At 46.4% G+C, this 19,927-nt stretch overlaps 1 protein-coding gene across 12 annotated transcripts in view; it reads left to right on the top strand.

Moving 5' to 3' along the window:
- LOC123991376 (receptor-type tyrosine-protein phosphatase mu-like) overlaps nt 1-19,927 on the top strand; it is a 335,771-nt gene that overhangs the window by 138,917 nt on the left and 176,927 nt on the right. For all 12 annotated transcript variants that reach the window (XM_046292910.1, XM_046292905.1, XM_046292908.1 and 9 more), the window contains exon 7: nt 11,631-11,924. In XM_046292910.1, coding sequence (XP_046148866.1) covers nt 11,631-11,924 — 294 coding nt within the window. The remainder of the gene's footprint in view (nt 1-11,630; nt 11,925-19,927) is intronic.

The raw sequence follows: 19,927 nt of genomic DNA, 5'->3' as shown, positions 1-19,927 counted from the left end.
AGTATACAGTTCATGGTAGTGTTATCCCTATGCATACAGTATACTGTTCATGGTAGTGTTATCCCTATGCATACAGTATACTGTTCATGGTAGTGTTATCCCTGTGCATACAGTATACTGTTCATGTTAGTGTTATCCCTATGCATACAGTATACTGTTCATGGTATTGTTATCCCTATGCATACAGTATCTCTATTTAAGAGTGAAAGAGTTATGAAATAACATTTCACTTGGACTTTTAATCAACTATAATAGATATTTAATTTAGTTAATTTCTTCAACCAGTCACAAACAAGTCTGTCATTTTATTGTATAATTTCCAATGTCAAGGCCAAGAGTGGGCCTCTCTCTCTCTCCAATCTCCATAGCTCAGGTTCAGCCTTAGTGATTGGCCTCTATTGTACTCTCAATGTCTCTCTTAGGAAGTTCAGTGTGAGGGATAGCTATAATCCTGGCCTGCCAGATAGAGACCTGTCAATCACTCTCAAATAGCCCTGCGTGTTTCCACCAGCACACTCTGTCTCTATGTGCAGCAGGCGCCAGCAGCGGCTCTCACTGCCAATGTGTCGGAGGAGGTGTGTGTGTGTGTGTGTGTGTGTGTGTGTGTGTGTGTGTGTGTGTGTGTGTGTGTGTGTGTGTGTGTGTGTGTGTGTGTGTGTGTGTGTGTGTGTGTGTGTGTGTGTGTGTGTGTGTGTGTGTGTGTGTGTGTGTGTGTGTGTGTGTGTGTGTGTGTGTGCGCGCGCGCATGTTGTACTGCTTATTAGGTGCACCACCCCATTCATGAAATTGGTTCGCTCCTATAGACTATATAAAACAGGCAGACAGGCATCCAGGCATTGAGTTACTGTTCCATTGAACGTTAGGTGACCTAAGCAACATGGTGTGATCATCCATGCCAGGTGCTTCGTTTCTAGTATCTCAGAAATGGCTAGCCAGTGCCTCTCGCACGACGTGTGAAGGTAGGGTTTACCTAGAATGACGCGAAAAACAAAAAGCATCCAGTCAGCGGCAGTCCTGAAGGGGGAAAAACACCTTGTCGACGAAAGGTCGAAGGAGAATGGCAAGAATGGTGCAAGCTAACAGGCAGGCCACAAACAGTGAAATAATGGTGCAGTACAACAGTGGTGTGGAGGACGGCTTCTCGGGAAACACAACTTGTCCGTCCTTTCCACAAATGGGCTATTGCAGCAAACAACCACACTTGGTTCCACTCGTATCAGTTAAAAACAAGAAGTGGCTCCAGTGGGTACACTATCACCAACACTGGAGAATTGAGGATTGGAAAACCATTGCCTGGTCCGGCAAATCCCGGTTCCTGTCGCGTCATGCTGATGGCAGAGACATTTGGCGTGAGCAGCATGAGTCTATAGACCTATCCTGCCTGGTGTCAAAGGTACAGTTGGTGGCTGTGGTGTAATGTTGTGGGGAATGTTTTCCTGGCACACGTTAGCTCCCTTGATTGGTCCCTTGATATCAATTGAGCAACGTTTCCATGCCCCGAAGAATTCAGGCTATTCTGGGGGCAAAGGGGAGGTCCGACCCAGTACTAGATGGGTGTACCTAATAAACTGGCCTCTGAGTTTGTCAGACATGTCGATGCAAATTATCCCTGGCGTGTTGGTTGCCATAGTAAATCCCCCTCCACTTGGTTGTGTAGAGGAACGATGTACGACGGCTGCCTCCTTTATCATGTCAAATTATGCTTCATCATTTTAAACGCCGTTACCAAAGAATCCCGTTCTTCTCACTTCCCTGATTGGTGATGTATTATAACAGCAACAACCAGTTCCCTTTTCAATTGAGTTGTCTACATTTGTTCATCCCGGCCGTTTGTCCCCCTCTCACTGATCTAATATTTCATTTCGGAGAGTGTCAGCAGAGTGCACAGCTCTTCTCTGAGTTGGTGACCCTACTGGTCCTGTTTTCACACAGTCAGAGTAGGTGTGCTGATATAGGATCAGTTTAGCCTTTTAGATCGTAATGAATAGGATTATATGGAGGGGGGCTGATCCCATATCTACAGGGAGGGGGGGGGGGGGCTGATCCCAGATCGATTGGGGGGGAGCTGATCCCAGATCTATGGACGGGGTCAGGGACGGGGGGCTGATCCCAGATCTAGTACCAGGGATACTGACCCAAGAACGGTCTTTAAAGTCCCAATGTAGCCATTTTTATATCAATCTCAAATTGTTTTTGGGCAACAATTAAGTACCTTACTATAATAGATTTTCATTAAAATGGGCAAAAATAGCTTTTTACCAAAACACCATTTCCCAAGCAAGAATTTAGCTAGGACTGTCTGGGAGTGGTTTGAGTAGGAAGGGAAACTGAAAACGAGCTGTTATTGGCAGAGAGGTTTGTAAACTCTCTTTGCCGTTGGTCTAGTAACCAAATTACCGCATTGTGATGTCACCATGGAAAGCCGACACTCCTGCCCATGCAATCCTGCTGATTAGAAGGTCCTCTGTAGATTGTATTTTCAACCAGTAACTATCAGGAAACAATACTGATGAAATGTTTTCACACTTCTACAGTGTTGGTTTCATCAGCTGTTGCACAATATGATATTAAACACAGGGAAAACTGACTGTTGACTGCACTGGGCCTTTAACCCTGCTGTGGTCATATAGGCTGACCTGAGGCATGTAGAAGAATGGCTGGGGTTATAAATTATTCATGTTGTACTGTTTAACCCCCACATGGCCCAACAGGTCCCAGAGAGGGACATTACTATACCAGTACTGCCAGTTAGATGATATATTATTCACCTGGAACGCTACCTACTGCACAGGTGTATGTTGCGGGGCAGCAGGGTAGCCTAGTGGTTAGAACATTGGACTAGTAAGGCTGCAAGTTCAAACCCCCGAGCTAACAAGGTACACATCTGTCATTCTGCCCCTTAACAGGCAGTTAACCCACTGTTCCTAGGCCGTCATTGAAAATAATAGTTTGTTCTTATCTGACTTGCCTAGTTAAATAAAGGTAAAATAAAAAAATGTATGTTATGAATGACTATTGTAGCTGGAAACGGCTGCTTTTTTAATGGAATATCTACATAGGCGTACAGAGGCCTATTATCAGCAACCATCACTACTGTGTTCCAATGGCATGTTGTGTTAGCTAATCAACGTAAATAAAGGTCAAATGTATATTTTTTAACCCTTTAGAGAATGGTTTAGATTTGCACTTTCGGTTTTGGACATTAGTCCTTTTACTTTTTGTTTGCGGTGAATGTCACTTTTTGTTCTGACTTTGGATGTAGTTCAAGGTATTGAGTCTCTTTAGATGACCTCTTTGTCAGAGCTTGGCCAGCTAGGTCACAAGGGAGGGCTTGGCATCCATCTCAGAACACTGTGCCTTAGCCATACCTAATGTGCCTGTATCAGTAGCTTAGGCATACACTGCACCCCTAGAATGAACAAAAGCTCCCTTTCTGAACAGACCTGACCTCCATATTGCACCATTTAGAAGCACTATCATTGCCTGGAGTTATAACTACTGTTTGTGAATCTCACAGGCTTATTAGCGTACCATGTGTAACAGTATAGCTTCCGTCCCTCTCCTTGCCCCTACCTGGGCTCGAACCAGGGACCCTCTGCACACATTGACAATAGCCACCCTCGAAGCATCGTTACCCATCGCTCCACAAAAGCCGTGGCCCTTGCAGAGCAGGGGGAACAACTACTTCAAGGTCTCAGAGCAAGTGACGTCACCGATTGAAACGCTGTTAGCGCACACCCCGCTAACTAACTGGCCATTTTACTTCGTTAACACTCACCCCCCTTTTGACCTCCTCCTTTTCTGCAGCAACCAGTGATCCGGGTCAACAGCATCAATGCAACAGTATAGCTTCCATCCCTCTCCTCGCCCCGAACTGGGCGCGAACCAGGGACTCTCTGCACACATCAACAACAGCCTCCCGGGTGGTGCAGTGGTCTAAGGCACTGCATCGCAGTGCTAGCTGTGCCACCCGAGATTCTGGGTTCGAGCCCAGGCTCCATGTGGCGGTGCTCAATTTGCCCAGCGTCGTAGGGAGGGTTTGGTCGGCAGGAATGTCCTTGTCTCCTCGCGCACTAGTGACTCCTGTGGAGGGCCGGGCGCAGTGCACGCTGACCAGGTCGCCAGGAGTACGGTGTTTCCTCCAACACATTGGTGCGGCTGGCTTCCGGGTTGGATGTGCATTGTGTCAAGAAGCAGTGAGGCTTGGTTGGGTTGTTTCAGAGGACGCATGGCTCTCGACCTTCGCCTCTCCCGAGTCCGAGGTGCAGCAATGAGACAAGATTAACTACTACCAATTGGATACCACAAAATTGGGGAGATAAAGGGGTAAAATAATAAAATTTAAATTTAAAAAACCGCCTCCCACGAAGCATCGTTACCCATCGCTCCACAAAAGCCACGGCCCTTGCAGAGCAAGGGGAACAACTACTTCAAGGTCTCAGAGTGAGTGACTTCACCGATTTGAAACACTGTTAGTGCACACCCCGCTAACTAGCTAGCCAATTCACGTCGGTTACACATGGCTAGCACTGCCACACTAGCAACAACAAGCATGCTAACAGAACATCCAACATCTCTCTGACCCTGTTTTCGAACTCCTTTCTAAATATTGAACCATAATCATTTCAGCACAATCGTAATGGTACCCAGAAGGGGAGTTTACATAAGCTTCCACAGCCCATGGGACAGGGACCAGTCATCTGGGGAACCGTGCGGGCTTAGGGGTTGGGTTGCATGGGAGCCGACCAGCCAATAACACTTCATATATAGCCTGTTTAGGGTAGGGCCCTGTGACCACTGGGAGGGTGTGGCTAGCAGCAGGTGCTATATAAAGTCACAGCTGCTTTTAGTTTCATAGTGCCTCTCCAGTCCACACGGCTCGCTGCTTGCTGACTCAGCAGTTATGGCTACATGCAGCCATCCAGCGCCAAGACGACAGCTGAGCGCCACCACCAACCACATGGCGACCACACGTAGACTTGCTTGCTGCCACGAGCAGGCTCTTTGAACAAGGGGCACTCTTTTATGACCTCTAGGTTGTTGAGCAAGTGGGACTTATAGTTCAACTGTAAAGTGGGACTTATAGTTCAACTGTAAAGTGGGACTTATAGTTCAACTGTAAAGTGGGACTTATAGTTCAACTGTAAAGTGGGACTTATAGTTCAACTGTAAAGTGGGACTTATAGTTCAACTGTAAAGTGGGACTTATAGTTCAACTGTAAAGTGGGACTTATAGTTCAACTGTAAAGTGGGACTTGTAGTTCAACTGTAAAGTGGGACTTGTAGTTCAACTGTAAAGTGGGACTTGTAGTTCAAATGTAATTATGGATGAAGTCCCTTTTATTTGTTGGGCAACGTGGTGATGATGGGGATATCACTCCTCCAGAATTCGACTCAAATACTATTTGTATTGTTTATACTTCAGCTGCAATTGATTACGCTTGCCTGGCCCAATGGAGCCAGTAGGATAGTCCCAAAAGTGCAGACTCAATCAAATGCTCAGTGTTTGAAAGAAAACAAATCCTCTCACCACACAGATTGGTGTTGTCTGTAATGTCAGCCCCAGCGCATTATGCTGTTTAGTCATTACTGATGGTCGATACCCACGTGGAGGTGAAAGGGAGTGAGGCCTGACACATCACACGGCACCGGTCAGTACACGGCACCTGTCAGTGGCTCCAACCTTTTGTTTTCCCATTCTGCTACGCGTCAGTGGCCTCGAAGGATCGATTGCCTGGCCCTCCCGAAGCTGTTGAAGAACCTGATATCTTATTTATCTCTTTCTTTCTTCCCCCAACCCAAACAAAATGTCAGAGATGATGTGGTATCGGCTTAGAGGAAATGGAGACTGCTAGAACACCTTACAAGCCCCGCCGTCTAACTCCACCGCACAGCCAGATTGAACTGTCACTTTATCTCAAAGTTAATCTGAGCTGACGATGAGGTGGCATCGTGCTCTCTCTCTGTTCTCTCTCTCTGTTCTCTCTCTCTGTTCTTTCTCTCTGTTCTCATTCTCTGTTCTCTCTCTGTTCTCTCTCTGTTCTCTTTCTCTGTTCTCTCTCTGTTCTCTTTCTCTGTTCTCTCTCTCTGTTCTCTTGCTCTGTTCTCTCTCTCTGTTCTCTCGCTCTGTTCTCTCGCACTGTTCTATCGCACTGTTCTCTCGCTCTGTTCTCTCGCTCTGTTCTCTCGCTCTGTTCTCTCGCTCTGTTCTCTCGCTCTCTCTCTCGCTCTCTCTCTCTCACTCTGTGTGTTTGCTCTCTCTCTGTGTGTTTGCTCTCTCTCTGTGTGTTTGCTCTCTCTCTGTGTGTTTGCTCTCTCTCTGTGTGTTTGCTCTCTCTCTGTGTGTTTGCTCTCTCTCTGTGTGTTTGCTCTCTCTCTGTGTGCTTGCTCTCTCTCTGTGTGTTTGCTCTCTCTCTGTGCGTTTGCTCTCTCTCTGTGCGTTTGCTCTCTCTCTGTGCGTTTGCTCTCTCTCTGTGCGTTTGCTCTCTCTCTGTGCGTTTGCTCTCTCTCTGTGCGTTTGCTCTCTCTCTGTGCGTTTGCTCTCTCTCTGTGCGTTTGCTCTCTCTCTGTGCGTTTGCTCTCTCTCTGTGCGTTTGCTCTCTCTCTGTGCGTTTGCTCTCTCTCTGTGCGTTTGCTCTCTCTCTGTGTGTTTGCTCTCTCTCTGTGTGTTTGCTCTCTCTCTGTGTGTTTGCTCTCTCTCTGTGTGTTTGCTCTCTCTCTGTGTGTTTGCTCTCTCTCTCTGTGTTTGCTCTCTCTCTGTGTGTTTGCTCTCTCTCTGTGTGTTTGCTCTCTCTCTGTGTGTTCGCTCTCGCTCTCTGTGTTCTCTCGCACTCTCTCTCGCTCTGTTCTCTCGCACTGTTCTCTCGCACTGTTCTCTCGCTCTGTTCTCTCGCTCTGTTCTCTCGCTCTCTCTCTCGCTCTCTCTGTGTGTTTGCTCTCTCTCTGTGTGTTTGCTCTCTCTCTGTGTGTTTGCTCTCTCTCTGTGTGTTTGCTCTCTCTCTCTGTGTGTTTGCTCTCTCTCTCTGTGTGTTTGCTCTCTCTCTCTGTGTGTTTGCTCTCTCTCTCTGTGTGTTTGCTCTCTCTCTCTGTGTGTTTGCTCTCTCTCTGTGTGTTTGCTCTCTCTCTCTGTGTGTTTGCTCTCTCTCTGTGTGTTTGCTCTCTCTCTGTGTGTTTGCTCTCTCTCTGTGTGTTTGCTCTCTCTCTGTGTGTTTGCTCTCTCTCTGTGTGTTTGCTCTCTCTCTCTGTGTGTTTGCTCTCTCTCTCTGTGTGTTTGCTCTCTCTCTCTGTGTGTTTGCTCTCTCTCTCTGTGTGTTTGCTCTCTCTCTGTGTGTTTGCTCTCTCTCTGTGTGTTCGCTCTCTTTCTCGCTCTCTGTGTTCTCTTGCACTCTCTCTCTGTTCTCTCGCACTCTCTGTGTTCTCTCGCACTCTCTGTGTTCTCTCGCACTCTCTGTGTTCTCTCGCACTCTCTGTGTTCTCTCGCACTCTCTGTGTTCTCTCGCACTCTCTCTGTTCTCTCGCACTCTCTCTGTTCTCTCGCACTCTCTCTGTTCTCTCGCACTCTCTCTGTTCTCTCGCACTCTCTCTGTTCTCTCGCACTCTCTCTGTTCTCTCGCACTCTCTCTGTTCTCTCGCACTCTCTCTGTTCTCTCGCACTCTCTCTGTTCTCTCGCACTCTCTCTGTTCTCTCGCACTCTCTCTGTTCTCTCGCACTCTCTCTGTTCTCTCGCACTCGCTCTGTTCTCTCGCTCTGTTCTCTCGCTCTGTTCTCTCGCTCTGTTCTCTCGCTCTGTTCTCTCGCTCTGTTCTCTCGCTCTGTTCTCTCGCTCTGTTCTCTCGCTCTGTTCTCTCGCTCTGTTCTCTCGCTCTGTTCTCTCGCTCTGTTCTCTCGCTCTGTTCTCTCGCTCTGTTCTCTCGCTCTGTTCTCTCGCTCTGTTCTCTCGCTCTGTTCTCTCGCTCTGTTCTCTCGCTCTGTTCTCTCGCTCTGTTCTCTCGCTCTGTTCTCTCGCTCTGTTCTCTCGCTCTGTTCTCTCGCTCTGTTCTCTCGCTCTGTTCTCTCTCTCTCTCTCTCTCTCTCTCGCTCTCTCTGTGTGTTTGCTCGCTCTCTCTCTCTCTCGCTCTCTCTCTGTGTTCTCTCGCTCTCTCTCTGTGTTCTCTCGCTCTCTCTCTGTGTTCTCTCGCTCTCTCTCTGTGTTCTCTCGCTCTCTCTCTGTGTTCTCTCGCTCTCTCTCTGTGTTCTCTCGCTCTCTCTCTGTGTTCTCTCGCTCTCTCTCTGTGTTCTCTCTCTCTCTCTCTGTGTTCTCTCTCTCTGTGTTCTCTCGCTCTCTCTCTGTGTTCTCTCGCTCTCTCTCTGTGTTCTCTCGCACTCTCCCTGTGTTCTCTCGCACTCTCCCTGTGTTCTCTCGCACTCTCTCTGTGTTCTCTCGCACTCTCTCTGTGTTCTCTCGCACTCTCTCTGTGTTCTCTCGCTCTCTCTCTGTGTTCTCTCTCGCTCTCTCTCTGTCTGTTCTCTCTCTCTGTCTGTTCTCTCTCTCTGTCTGTTCTCTCTCTCTGTCTGTTCTCTCTCTCTGTCTGTTCTCTCTCTCTCTGTTCTCTCTCGCTGCTTCTAGAGACAGTAAGAGGTTTTTATTTGGCATGTGAGTCTCCACCTGTTTGCCGTCTGATAAGTTAAATCAGTCAGTACCCCAGGGATCAGGACAGCTGTCTTGACTGCTAAAGAAAGACGGTTAAATCATCTAGACAACCTTTGTCTGAGTTCATCAAAATAGAATGAATTGTACATCTATACAAGGGGCTGAAATTATTTTTTAAAGTGATGGTTGTGGATAAATTATAAAATCACCAGGAATTTAGCAATTTTTTGACATTTTCTAAATCTGTTAAGTATTCCCAAAAATAAAAGCGTAATCAAGGTATGAAATCATTTTTATTTTAAAATACAATCTCTTTCTGGTCTTAGTTGTGAACAATTTGCAGTGTAGAAATGATTATAATAATTTTCTGGCCCCCGACCACTCGCTCCGACAAAAATCGGCCCGCTGCTGAATCTAGTTGCCTAGCTACCCTTGGTCTAAATGTAACAGGCCTGTATTCAAATGTGTTGTCTTTGTAAAAATACCTGCACTTGTCTGGTGACTGCCGCAATGGGACCAACACAATAGTACCTAAAGTGCAAACCCCGCTGGCATACCAGGCAGGCTCAATGAAAGGAAAGAAACACTATGCAAACGCAGGTATGAAACGTATGGTGTAAACAGGGAAGAGGAAGGGGTATGAGATGCAGGGAGGGTCAACAAGTGGGCGGCCATGACGTCTGTCCGGTCTGGCACATGCTGTGAGAGCGTCCCTGAGACTACTGGGTAACTCCTGGGGCCACGGAGCAGACAGCATCTTGTGAGAGGGAAGAGAATGGGAGAGAGGGGGGAGGGTATCAAGAGGGAGAGCGAGAGAATTTAGCTTAACCGATGCCACCACACGACCCACAACAATAACACAGAACTATTTTCAGTAGCTCCATGTTGTTACCTAGTTTACTTGGAGGGTTTCCAATAATGACACTTCCATTGACTCCAGTGTGTATAATATATCTGAAGTCTATAAAACACAGTCCAGAGACAGACGTCAACCCCACATTACAGACAGAGATCTAGGGCCGTATTTCACACGGCGTCTCATAGTAGCACTGAAGATCTAGGATCAAGTCCCCTTGTCCATCTCATTCATTTCAATCTAAAAGTTACAGATGGTCCTAGATCAGCACTAGTATTGTGAGATGCTTGATACATACAGCCCCTGGGAAGACATTCTGTCTTTTCCATCTCACGGAAAAGTCACACGTTATGAGGCCAGGCTGACAGGAAGACAGATGAGCCATTACTTAACTAGTAATTGGTGTTCTCACTGGTTCCAATCGATATTAGAGGCCATGGTGTGTGTGTGTGTGTGAAGTACACAGACCTCTGAGGGGCGACAAAGCGCTCAGAGGTCCTGTTTTTCTAAATCGTGATGTATTGTATGAAAGCAACAGCCTAATATACGGTATATTCAGTAAACTAAAGGTGTATGTCCTCACCCCTCATATGCACTTGCTCTGGATAAGAGCGTCTGCTAAATGACTTAAATGAAATAAATGAAATGAAGAACAATGTTATAGGCAAGGAAATCTGGATAACTAAACTGTTCAGTCTCTCTGAGATCAAATCTTCACATTAGTCACTGATATCCAAGTCTTGTCTTGTCAGGTAGTAAATGCGTCTGAGTAGCCAGACTTAACTGACTTGCCTAGTTCAATAGAGGTCAAATAAAAAAGACATGGTCTTACCATGACACCTGACTGGCCTGTCGGACAAGCTATCATCAGGGTACTAACTATAGGCTAAGTGTGGGGGGCGTTTGTGTGTGTGTGTGTGTGGGGGGGTGTGTGTGTGTGGGGGGTTGTGTGTGTGTGTGAGTGTGTGGGGGGGTTGTGTATATGTGTGTGTGTGTGTGTGGGTATGTGTGTGTGTGTGTGTGGGGGGGTTGTGTGTGTGTGTGTGTGTGTGTGGGGGCGGGGGTTGTGTATATGTGTGTGTGTGTGTGGGGGGGGGGGTTGTGTATATGTGTGTGTGTGGGGGGGGGGTTGTGTATTCGTGTGTGTGGGGGGGGGGGGTTGTGTATGTGTGTGGGGGGAGTCCATGGAAGTTGAGTCAGTCATTCCCTAGACCCGCCACTGAAAACACCCCCGGTAGGGCGAAAACATTCACCCTCACAATGGACAGGAATTGGCTCATTGTCTTATTGTTGGCGATTGAACACGATAGACTGACTTTGGTACAATGGATCCTCCTCAGAGGTCTCTTCAGGACGACAGAGAGCGCTGGGTAGAGGAGAGGGAGATTGTTGAAATGGGTCACCAGGAGAAAGAGAGCAGGACCAGTGGGAGTGATGAGTAATGGATTCAAGTTGGCTGTTCTACCGGCGAAGGTCAGGAAATTAATTGGTTTAACTCATTACCTCGGTTCGGATCTCCCCTTCTTTCACCGTGCTCTCCACCTCAGCCCGGAACTCACGGCTTTGTGTGAGGCACCACCACCACAATCACTTAATTGCTCCTACTTAAGATTTAAGCCGCCGATATCATGCGAACACGCATTCTATTTCTCTGCAGATTCACGTTGGGTGTAATTGAGAATTCTCTCTGTTCTGCTCTGTTTGCAGAGTGAACCTGTGGTATTTGCATAGTTTTAGTGTTTCTCTACGTTGACTGCAGGTTTATATATACACTTCTGAAGGTAAAATGTTTTGGTTCTCGAATGTCAAAATGTACAAAACATTACATCTCTCGTGTTATAGTTTAGGACAAACTAAATAAGTGGAGAGCTTTTTGCCATCTCTCTTGTATTCAAAATGAGTCCGAATGAATCATCAAGAAACAGAACAGATATTTTGCAATATAATATTGACGTTATATCAGTTCCTGGACCGTATTAATAAAAACCCCTAGGGAATGAATATAAAGTGTGTCTGGGGATAAAATAATTATTATATTATAAATAATTAACATTTGGTAGGTAATCTCACAGTATTTGTCCACCAATTTAAATTACTATTTAAGACTTCTTATCTAATTCTCATCTCTTCCTCTTGTCTCCCAGAACCCCCGGTGCCCATCGCTCCGCCCCAGCTTACCGCTGTGGGTGCCACCTACCTCTGGATCCAGCTCAACGCCAACTCCATCAACGGCGACGGGCCCATCGTGGAGCGGGAGGTAGAGTACCGCACAGTGGCGGGCAGCCTCATTGACAACCAGCCCGTGGACAAGACCACGCACAAGATCGGTCACCTGGACCCTGACACGGAGTACGAGATCAGCGTTCTGCTCACCCGCCCCCTGGACGGAGGAACGGGGGCCCCTGGACCTCCCCTGAGGGCCAAGACCAAGTGTGCCGGTGAGTCCCAAGACGTGCAGGGATGCAGACACGCGCGCACACACACACACACCATAGGGGTGGCAGAAGGCCCTTTTTGTACGGTTAGATACCAGCGGTTAGATACCAGCGGTTAGATACCAGCGGTTAGATACCAGCGGTTAGATACCAGCGGTTAGGTACCAGCGGTTAGGTACCAGCGGTTAGGTACCAGCGGTTAGGTACCAGCGGTTAGGTACCAGCGGTTAGGTACCAGCGGTTAGGTACCAGCGGTTAGGTACCAGCGGTTAGGTACCAGCGGTTACGTACCAGCGGTTACATACCAGCGGTTACATACCAGCGGTTAGATACCAGCGGTTAGATACCAGCGGCTAGATAAACTCAGCAAACAAATAAACGTCCTCTGGCTGTCAATAAAAATCCTGGAATGAGTAGGTGTGTCCAAACTTTTGACTGGTACTTATGATAATTATGATGTTTCTATTTCAAGAAAAAAATACAAAAAAACAGGATGGATGGAACGGAAAATATAGCCGGAAAATAGTAGCCATTAGATAGTTAGGTAGTAGCTGTTAGATAGTTAGGTAGTAGCCGTTAGGTAGTTAGGTAGTAGCCGTTAGGTAGTTAGGTAGTAGCCGTTAGGTAGTTAGGTAGTAGCCGTTAGGTAGTTAGGTAGTAGCCGTTAGGTAGTTAGGTAGTAGCCGTTAGGTAGTTAGGTAGTAGCCGTTAGGTAGTTGGGTAGTAGCCGTTAGGTAGTTAGGTAGTAGCCGTTAGGTAGTAGCCGTTAGATAGTAGCCATTAGGTAGTAGCCGTTAGATAGTTAGGTAGTGGCCGTTAGGTAGTGGCCGTTAGGTAGTAGCCGTTAGATAGTAGCCATTAGGTAGTAGCCGTTAGATAGTTAGGTAGTGGCCGTTAGATAGTTAGGTAGTGGCCGTTAGATAGTTAGGTAGTGGCCGTTAGATAGTTAGGTAGTGGCCGTTAGGTAGTGGCCGTTAGGTAGTTAGGTAGTGGCCGTTAGATAGTGGCCGTTAGGTAGTTAGGTAGTGGCCGTTAGATAGTCAGGTAGTAGCCGTTAGATAGTTAGGTAGTGGCCGTTAGGTAGTTAGGTAGTGGCCGTTAGGTAGTTAGGTAGTGGCCGTTAGGTAGTGGCCGTTAGGTAGTTAGGTAGTGGCCGTTAGATAGTCAGGTAGTAGCCGTTAGATAGTTAGGTAGTGGCCGTTAGGTAGTTAGGTAGTGGCCGTTAGGTAGTTAGGTAGTGGCCGTTAGGTAGTTAGGTAGTGGCCGTTAGGTAGTTAGGTAGTGGCCGTTAGGTAGTTAGGTAGTGGCCGTTAGGTAGTTAGGTAGTGGCCGTTAGGTAGTTAGGTAGTGGCCGTTAGGTAGTGGCCGTTAGGTAGTTAGGTAGTGGCCGTTAGGTAGTTAGGTAGTGGCCGTTAGGTAGTTAGGTAGTGGCCGTTAGGTAGTTAGGTAGTAGCCGTTAGATAGTTAGGTAGTAGCCGTTAGATAGTTAGGTAGTAGCCGTTAGGTAGTAGCCGTTAGATAGTCAGGTAGTAGCCGTTAGATAGTCAGGTAGTAGCCGTTAGATAGTCAGGTAGTAGCCGTTAGATAGTCAGGTAGTAGCCGTTAGGTAGTAGCCGTTAGATAGTTAGGTAGTAGCCGTTAGGTAGTAGCCGTTAGGTAGTAGCCGTTAGGTAGTAGCCGTTAGATAGTTAGGTAGTAGCCGTTAGGTAGTAGCCGTTAGATAGTTAGGTAGTAGCCATTAGATAGTCAGGTAGTAGCCGTTAGATAGTTAGGTAGTAGCCGTTAGGTAGTAGCCGTTAGGTAGTAGCCGTTAGATAGTTAGGTAGTAGCCGTTAGGTAGTAGCCGTTAGATAGTCAGGTAGTAGCCGTTAGATAGTCAGGTAGTAGCCGTTAGATAGTTAGGTAGTAGCCGTTAGGTAGTAGCCGTTAGATAGTTAGGTAGTAGCCGTTAGGTAGTAGCCGTTAGATAGTCAGGTAGTAGCCGTTAGATAGTCAGGTAGTAGCCGTTAGATAGTTAGGTAGTAGCCGTTAGGTAGTAGCCGTTAGATAGTTAGGTAGTAGCCGTTAGGTAGTAGCCGTTAGATAGTTAGGTAGTAGCCGTTAGGTAGTAGCCGTTAGATAGTCAGGTAGTAGCCGTTAGATAGTTAGGTAGTAGCCGTTAGATAGTCAGGTAGTAGCCGTTAGGTAGTAGCCGTTAGGTAGTAGCCGTTAGATAGTCAGGTAGTAGCCGTTAGGTAGTAGCCGTTAGGTAGTAGCCGTTAGATAGTTAGGTAGTAGCCGTTAGGTAGTAGCCGTTAGATAGTTAGGTAGTAGCCATTAGATAGTCAGGTAGTAGCCGTTAGATAGTCAGGTAGTAGCCGTTAGATAGTCTGGTAGTAGCCGTTAGATAGTCAGGTAGTAGCCGTTAGATAGTTAGGTAGTAGCCGTTAGATAGTCAGGTAGTAGCCGTTAGATAGTCAGGTAGTAGCCGTTAGGTAGTAGCCGTTAGATAGTTAGGTAGTAGCCGTTAGGTAGTAGCCGTTAGATAGTCAGGTAGTAGCCGTTAGATAGTTAGGTAGTAGCCGTTAGATAGTCAGGTAGTAGCCGTTAGGTAGTAGCCGTTAGATAGTTAGGTAGTAGCCGTTAGATAGTCAGGTAGTAGACGTTAGATAGTCAGGTAGTAGCCGTTAGATAGTCAGGTAGTAGCCGTTAGATAGTCAGGTAGTAGCCGTTAGATAGTCAGGTAGTAGCCGTTAGATAGTCAGGTAGTAGCCGTTAGATAGTCAGGTAGTAGCCGTTAGATAGTCAGGTAGTAGCCGTTAGATAGTCAGGTAGTAGCCGTTAGATAGTCAGGTAGTAGCCGTTAGATAGTCAGGTAGTAGCCGTTAGATAGTAGCCGTTAGGTAGTAGCCGTTAGATAGTCAGGTAGTAGCCATTAGATAGTCAGGTAGTAGCCGTTAGATAGTCAGGTAGTAGCCGTTAGATAGTCAGGTAGTAGCCGTTAGATAGTCAGGTAGTAGCCGTTAGATAGTCAGGTAGTAGCCGTTAGATAGTCAGGTAGTAGCCGTTAGATAGTCAGGTAGTAGCCGTTAGATAGTCAGGTAGTAGCCGTTAGATAGTCAGGTAGTAGCCGTTAGAGGTAGTAGCCGTTAGGTCAGGTAGTAGCCGTTAGATAGTCAGGTAGTAGCCGTTAGATAGTCAGGTAGTAGCCGTTAGATAGTAGCCGTTAGGTAGTAGCCGTTAGATAGTCAGGTAGTAGCCATTAGATAGTCAGGTAGTAGTCGTTAGGTAGTAGCCGTTAGGTAGTAGCCGTTAGATAGTTAGGTAGTAGCCGTTAGGTAGTAGCCGTTAGATAGTTAGGTAGTAGCCATTAGATAGTCAGGTAGTAGCCGTTAGATAGTCAGGTAGTAGCCGTTAGATAGTCAGGTAGTAGCCGTTAGATAGTCAGGTAGTAGCCGTTAGATAGTAGCCGTTAGGTAGTAGCCGTTAGATAGTCAGGTAGTAGCCATTAGATAGTCAGGTAGTAGCCGTTAGGTAGTAGCCGTTAGATAGTTAGGTAGTAGGTAGTAGCCGTTAGATAGTCAGTAGTAGCCGTTAGATAGTCAGGTAGTAGCCGTTAGATAGTCAGGTAGTAGCCGTTAGATAGTCAGGTAGTAGCCGTTAGATAGTCAGGTAGTAGCCGTTAGATAGTCAGGTAGTAGCCGTTAGATAGTCAGGTAGTAGCCGTTAGATAGTCAGGTAGTAGCCGTTAGATAGTCAGGTAGTAGCCGTTAGATAGTCAGGTAGTAGCCGTTAGATAGTCAGGTAGTAGCCGTTAGATAGTCAGGTAGTAGCCGTTAGATAGTTAGGTAGTAGCCGTTAGGTAGTAGCCGTTAGGTAGTAGCCGTTAGGTAGTAGCCGTTAGGTAGTAGCCGTTAGATAGTCAGGTAGTAGCCGTTAGATAGTCAGGTAGTAGCCGTTAGATAGTCAGGTAGTAGCCGTTAGATAGTTAGGTAGTAGCCGTTAGATAGTTAGGTAGTAGACGTTAGATAGTCAGGTAGTAGCCGTTAGATAGTCAGGTAGTAGCCGTTAGATAGTTAGGTAGTAGCCGTTAGATAGTCAGGTAGTAGCCATTAGATAGTCAGGTAGTAGCCGTTAGGTAGTAGCCGTTAGATAGTTAGGTAGTAGCCGTTAGGTAGTAGCCGTTAGATAGTCAGGTAGTAGCCGTTAGATAGTCAGGTAGTAGCCGTTAGATAGTTAGGTAGTAGCCGTTAGATAGTCAGGTAGTAGCCGTTAGATAGTCAGGTAGTAGCCGTTAGATAGTCAGGTAGTAGCCGTTAGATAGTCAGGTAGTAGCCGTTAGATAGTCAGGTAGTAGCCGTTAGATAGTCAGGTAGTAGCCGTTAGATAGTCAGGTAGTAGCCGTTAGGTAGTAGCCGTTAGGTAGTAGCCGTTAGGTAGTAGCCGTTAGGTAGTAGCCGTTAGATAGTCAGGTAGTAGCCGTTAGATAGTCAGGTAGTAGCCGTTAGTCAGGTAGTAGCCGTTAGATAGTTAGGTAGTAGCCGTTAGATAGTAGGTAGCCGTTAGATAGTCAGGTAGTAGCCGTTAGATAGTCAGGTAGTAGCCGTTAGATAGTAGCCGTTAGGTAGTAGCCGTTAGATAGTCAGGTAGTAGCCATTAGATAGTCAGGTAGTAGCCGTTAGGTAGTAGCCGTTAGATAGTTAGGTAGTAGCCGTTAGGTAGTAGCCGTTAGATAGTCAGGTAGTAGCCGTTAGATAGTCAGGTAGTAGCCGTTAGATAGTTAGGTAGTAGCCGTTAGATAGTCAGGTAGTAGCCGTTAGATAGTCAGGTCGTAGCCGTTAGATAGTCAGGTAGTAGCCGTTAGATAGTCAGGTAGTAGCCGTTAGATAGTCAGGTAGTAGCCGTTAGATAGTCAGGTAGTAGCCGTTAGATAGTCAGGTAGTAGCCGTTAGATAGTCAGGTAGTAGCCGTTAGGTAGTAGCCGTTAGGTAGTAGCCGTTAGATAGTCAGGTAGTAGCCGTTAGATAGTCAGGTAGTAGCCGTTAGATAGTCAGGTAGTAGCCGTTAGATAGTTAGGTAGTAGCCGTTAGATAGTCAGGTAGTAGCCGTTAGATAGTCAGGTAGTAGCCGTTAGATAGTTAGGTAGTAGGTTAGGTAGCCGTTAGATAGTTAGGTAGTAGCCGTTAGGTAGTAGCCGTTAAATAGTCAGGTAGTAGCCGTTAGATAGTTAGGTAGTAGCCGTTAGGTAGTAGCCGTTAGATAGTTAGGTAGTAGCCGTTAGGTAGTAGCCGTTAGATAGTTAGGTAGTGGCCATTAGATAGTCAGGTAGTAGCCGTTAGATAGTTAGGTAGTAGCCATTAGATAGTTAGGTAGTAGCCGTTAGATAGTTAGGTAGTAGCCGTTAGATAGTTAGGTAGTAGCCGTTAGATAGTCAGGTAGTAGCCGTTAGATAGTTAGGTAGTAGCCGTTAGATAGTCAGGTAGTAGCCGTTAGATAGTCAGGTAGTAGCCGTTAGATAGTCAGGTAGTAGCCGTTAGATAGTCAGGTAGTAGCCGTTAGATAGTTAGGTAGTAGCCGTTAGGTAGTAGCCGTTAGATAGTTAGGTAGTAGCCGTTAGGTAGTAGCCGTTAGATAGTCAGGTAGTAGCCGTTAGATAGTCAGGTAGTAGCCGTTAGATAGTCAGGTAGTAGCCGTTAGATAGTCAGGTAGTAGCCGTTAGATAGTCAGGTAGTAGCTGTTAGATAGTCAGGTAGTAGCCGTTAGATAGTTAGGTAGTAGCCGTTAGGTAGTAGCCGTTAGGTAGTTAGGTAGTAGCCGTTAGATAGTTAGGTAGTAGCCATTAGATAGTCAGGTAGTAGCCGTTAGGTAGTAGCCGTTAGATAGTTAGGTAGTAGCCGTTAGGTAGTAGCCGTTAGATAGTCAGGTAGTAGCCGTTAGATAGTCAGGTAGTAGCCGTTAGATAGTAGTCGTTAGGTAGTAGCCGTTAGATAGTCAGGTAGTAGCCATTAGATAGTCAGGTAGTAGCAGGTAGTAGCCGTTAGATAGTAGCCGTAGTAGATAGTTAGGTAGTAGCCGTTAGATAGTCAGGTAGTAGCCGTTAGATAGTCAGGTAGTAGCCGTTAGATAGTCAGGTAGTAGCCGTTAGATAGTCAGGTAGTAGCCGTTAGATAGTCAGGTAGTAGCCGTTAGATAGTCAGGTAGTAGCCGTTAGATAGTCAGGTAGTAGCCGTTAGATAGTCAGGTAGTAGCCGTTAGATAGTCAGGTAGTAGCCGTTAGATAGTCAGGTAGTAGCCGTTAGGTAGTAGCCGTTAGGTAGTAGCCGTTAGGTAGTAGTTAGGTAGTAGCCGTTAGATAGTCAGGTAGTAGCCGTTAGATAGTCAGGTAGTAGCCGTTAGATAGTCAGGTAGTAGCCGTTAGATAGTTAGGTAGTAGACGTTAGATAGTCAGGTAGTAGCCGTTAGATAGTCAGGTAGTAGCCGTTAGATAGTTAGGTAGTAGCCGTTAGGTAGTAGCCGTTAGATAGTTAGGTAGTAGCCGTTAGGTAGTAGCCGTTAAATAGTCAGGTAGTAGCCGTTAGATAGTTAGGTAGTAGCCGTTAGGTAGTAGCCGTTAGATAGTTAGGTAGTAGCCGTTAGGTAGTAGCCGTTAGATAGTTAGGTAGTGGCCATTAGATAGTCAGGTAGTAGCCGTTAGATAGTTAGGTAGTAGCCATTAGATAGTTAGGTAGTAGCCGTTAGATAGTTAGGTAGTAGCCGTTAGATAGTTAGGTAGTAGCCGTTAGATAGTCAGGTAGTAGCCGTTAGATAGTTAGGTAGTAGCCGTTAGATAGTCAGGTAGTAGCCGTTAGATAGTCAGGTAGTAGCCGTTAGATAGTCAGGTAGTAGCCGTTAGATAGTCAGGTAGTAGCCGTTAGATAGTTAGGTAGTAGCCGTTAGGTAGTAGCCGTTAGATAGTTAGGGTAGTAGCAGGTAGTAGCCGTTAGATAGTCAGGTAGTAGCCGTTAGATAGTTAGGTAGTAGCCGTTAGATAGTCAGGTAGTAGCCGTTAGATAGTCAGGTAGTAGCCGTTAGATAGTCAGGTAGTAGCTGTTAGATAGTCAGGTAGTAGCCGTTAGATAGTTAGGTAGTAGCCGTTAGGTAGTAGCCGTTAGGTAGTTAGGTAGTAGCCGTTAGATAGTTAGGTAGTAGCCGTTAGATAGTTAGGTAGTAGCCGTTAGATAGTCAGGTAGTAGCCGTTAGATAGTCAGGTAGTAGCCGTTAGATAGTCAGGTAGTAGCCGTTAGATAGTCAGGTAGTAGCCGTTAGATAGTCAGGTAGTAGCCGTTAGATAGTCAGGTAGTAGCCGTTAGATAGTCAGGTAGTAGCCGTTAGATAGTCAGGTAGTAGCCGTTAGGTAGTAGCCGTTAGATAGTTAGGTAGTAGCCGTTAGATAGTTAGGTAGTAGCCGTTAGATAGTCAGGTAGTAGCCGTTAGATAGTTAGGTAGTAGCCGTTAGATAGTTAGGTAGTAGCCGTTAGATAGTTAGGTAGTAGCCGTTAGATAGGTAGTAGCCGTTAGATAGTCAGGTAGTAGCCGTTAGATAGTCAGGTAGTAGCCGTTAGATAGTCAGGTAGTAGCCATTAGATAGTCAGGTAGTAGCCGTTAGATAGTCAGGTAGTAGCCGTTAGGTAGTAGCCGTTAGATAGTTAGGTAGTAGCCGTTAGGTAGTAGCCGTTAGATAGTTAGGTAGTAGCCGTTAGGTAGTAGCCGTTAGATAGTCAGGTAGTAGCCGTTAGATAGTCAGGTAGTAGCCGTTAGGTAGTAGCCGTTAGATAGTTAGGTAGTAGCCGTTAGGTAGTAGCCGTTAGATAGTCAGGTAGTAGCCGTTAGATAGTTAGGTAGTAGCCGTTAGGTAGTAGCCGTTAGATAGTCAGGTAGTAGCCGTTAGATAGTCAGGTAGTAGCCGTTAGATAGTCAGGTAGTAGCCGTTAGATAGTTAGGTAGTAGCCGTTAGATAGTCAGGTAGTAGCCGTTAGATAGTCAGGTAG

This window comes from Oncorhynchus gorbuscha, linkage group LG12 (assembly GCF_021184085.1).
Source record: "Oncorhynchus gorbuscha isolate QuinsamMale2020 ecotype Even-year linkage group LG12, OgorEven_v1.0, whole genome shotgun sequence".
In the NCBI taxonomy this organism is placed as follows: domain Eukaryota; kingdom Metazoa; phylum Chordata; class Actinopteri; order Salmoniformes; family Salmonidae; genus Oncorhynchus; species Oncorhynchus gorbuscha.
The sequence above is the reverse complement of the archived record's forward strand: the minus strand, read 5'-3'. Positions and strand labels throughout refer to the sequence as shown.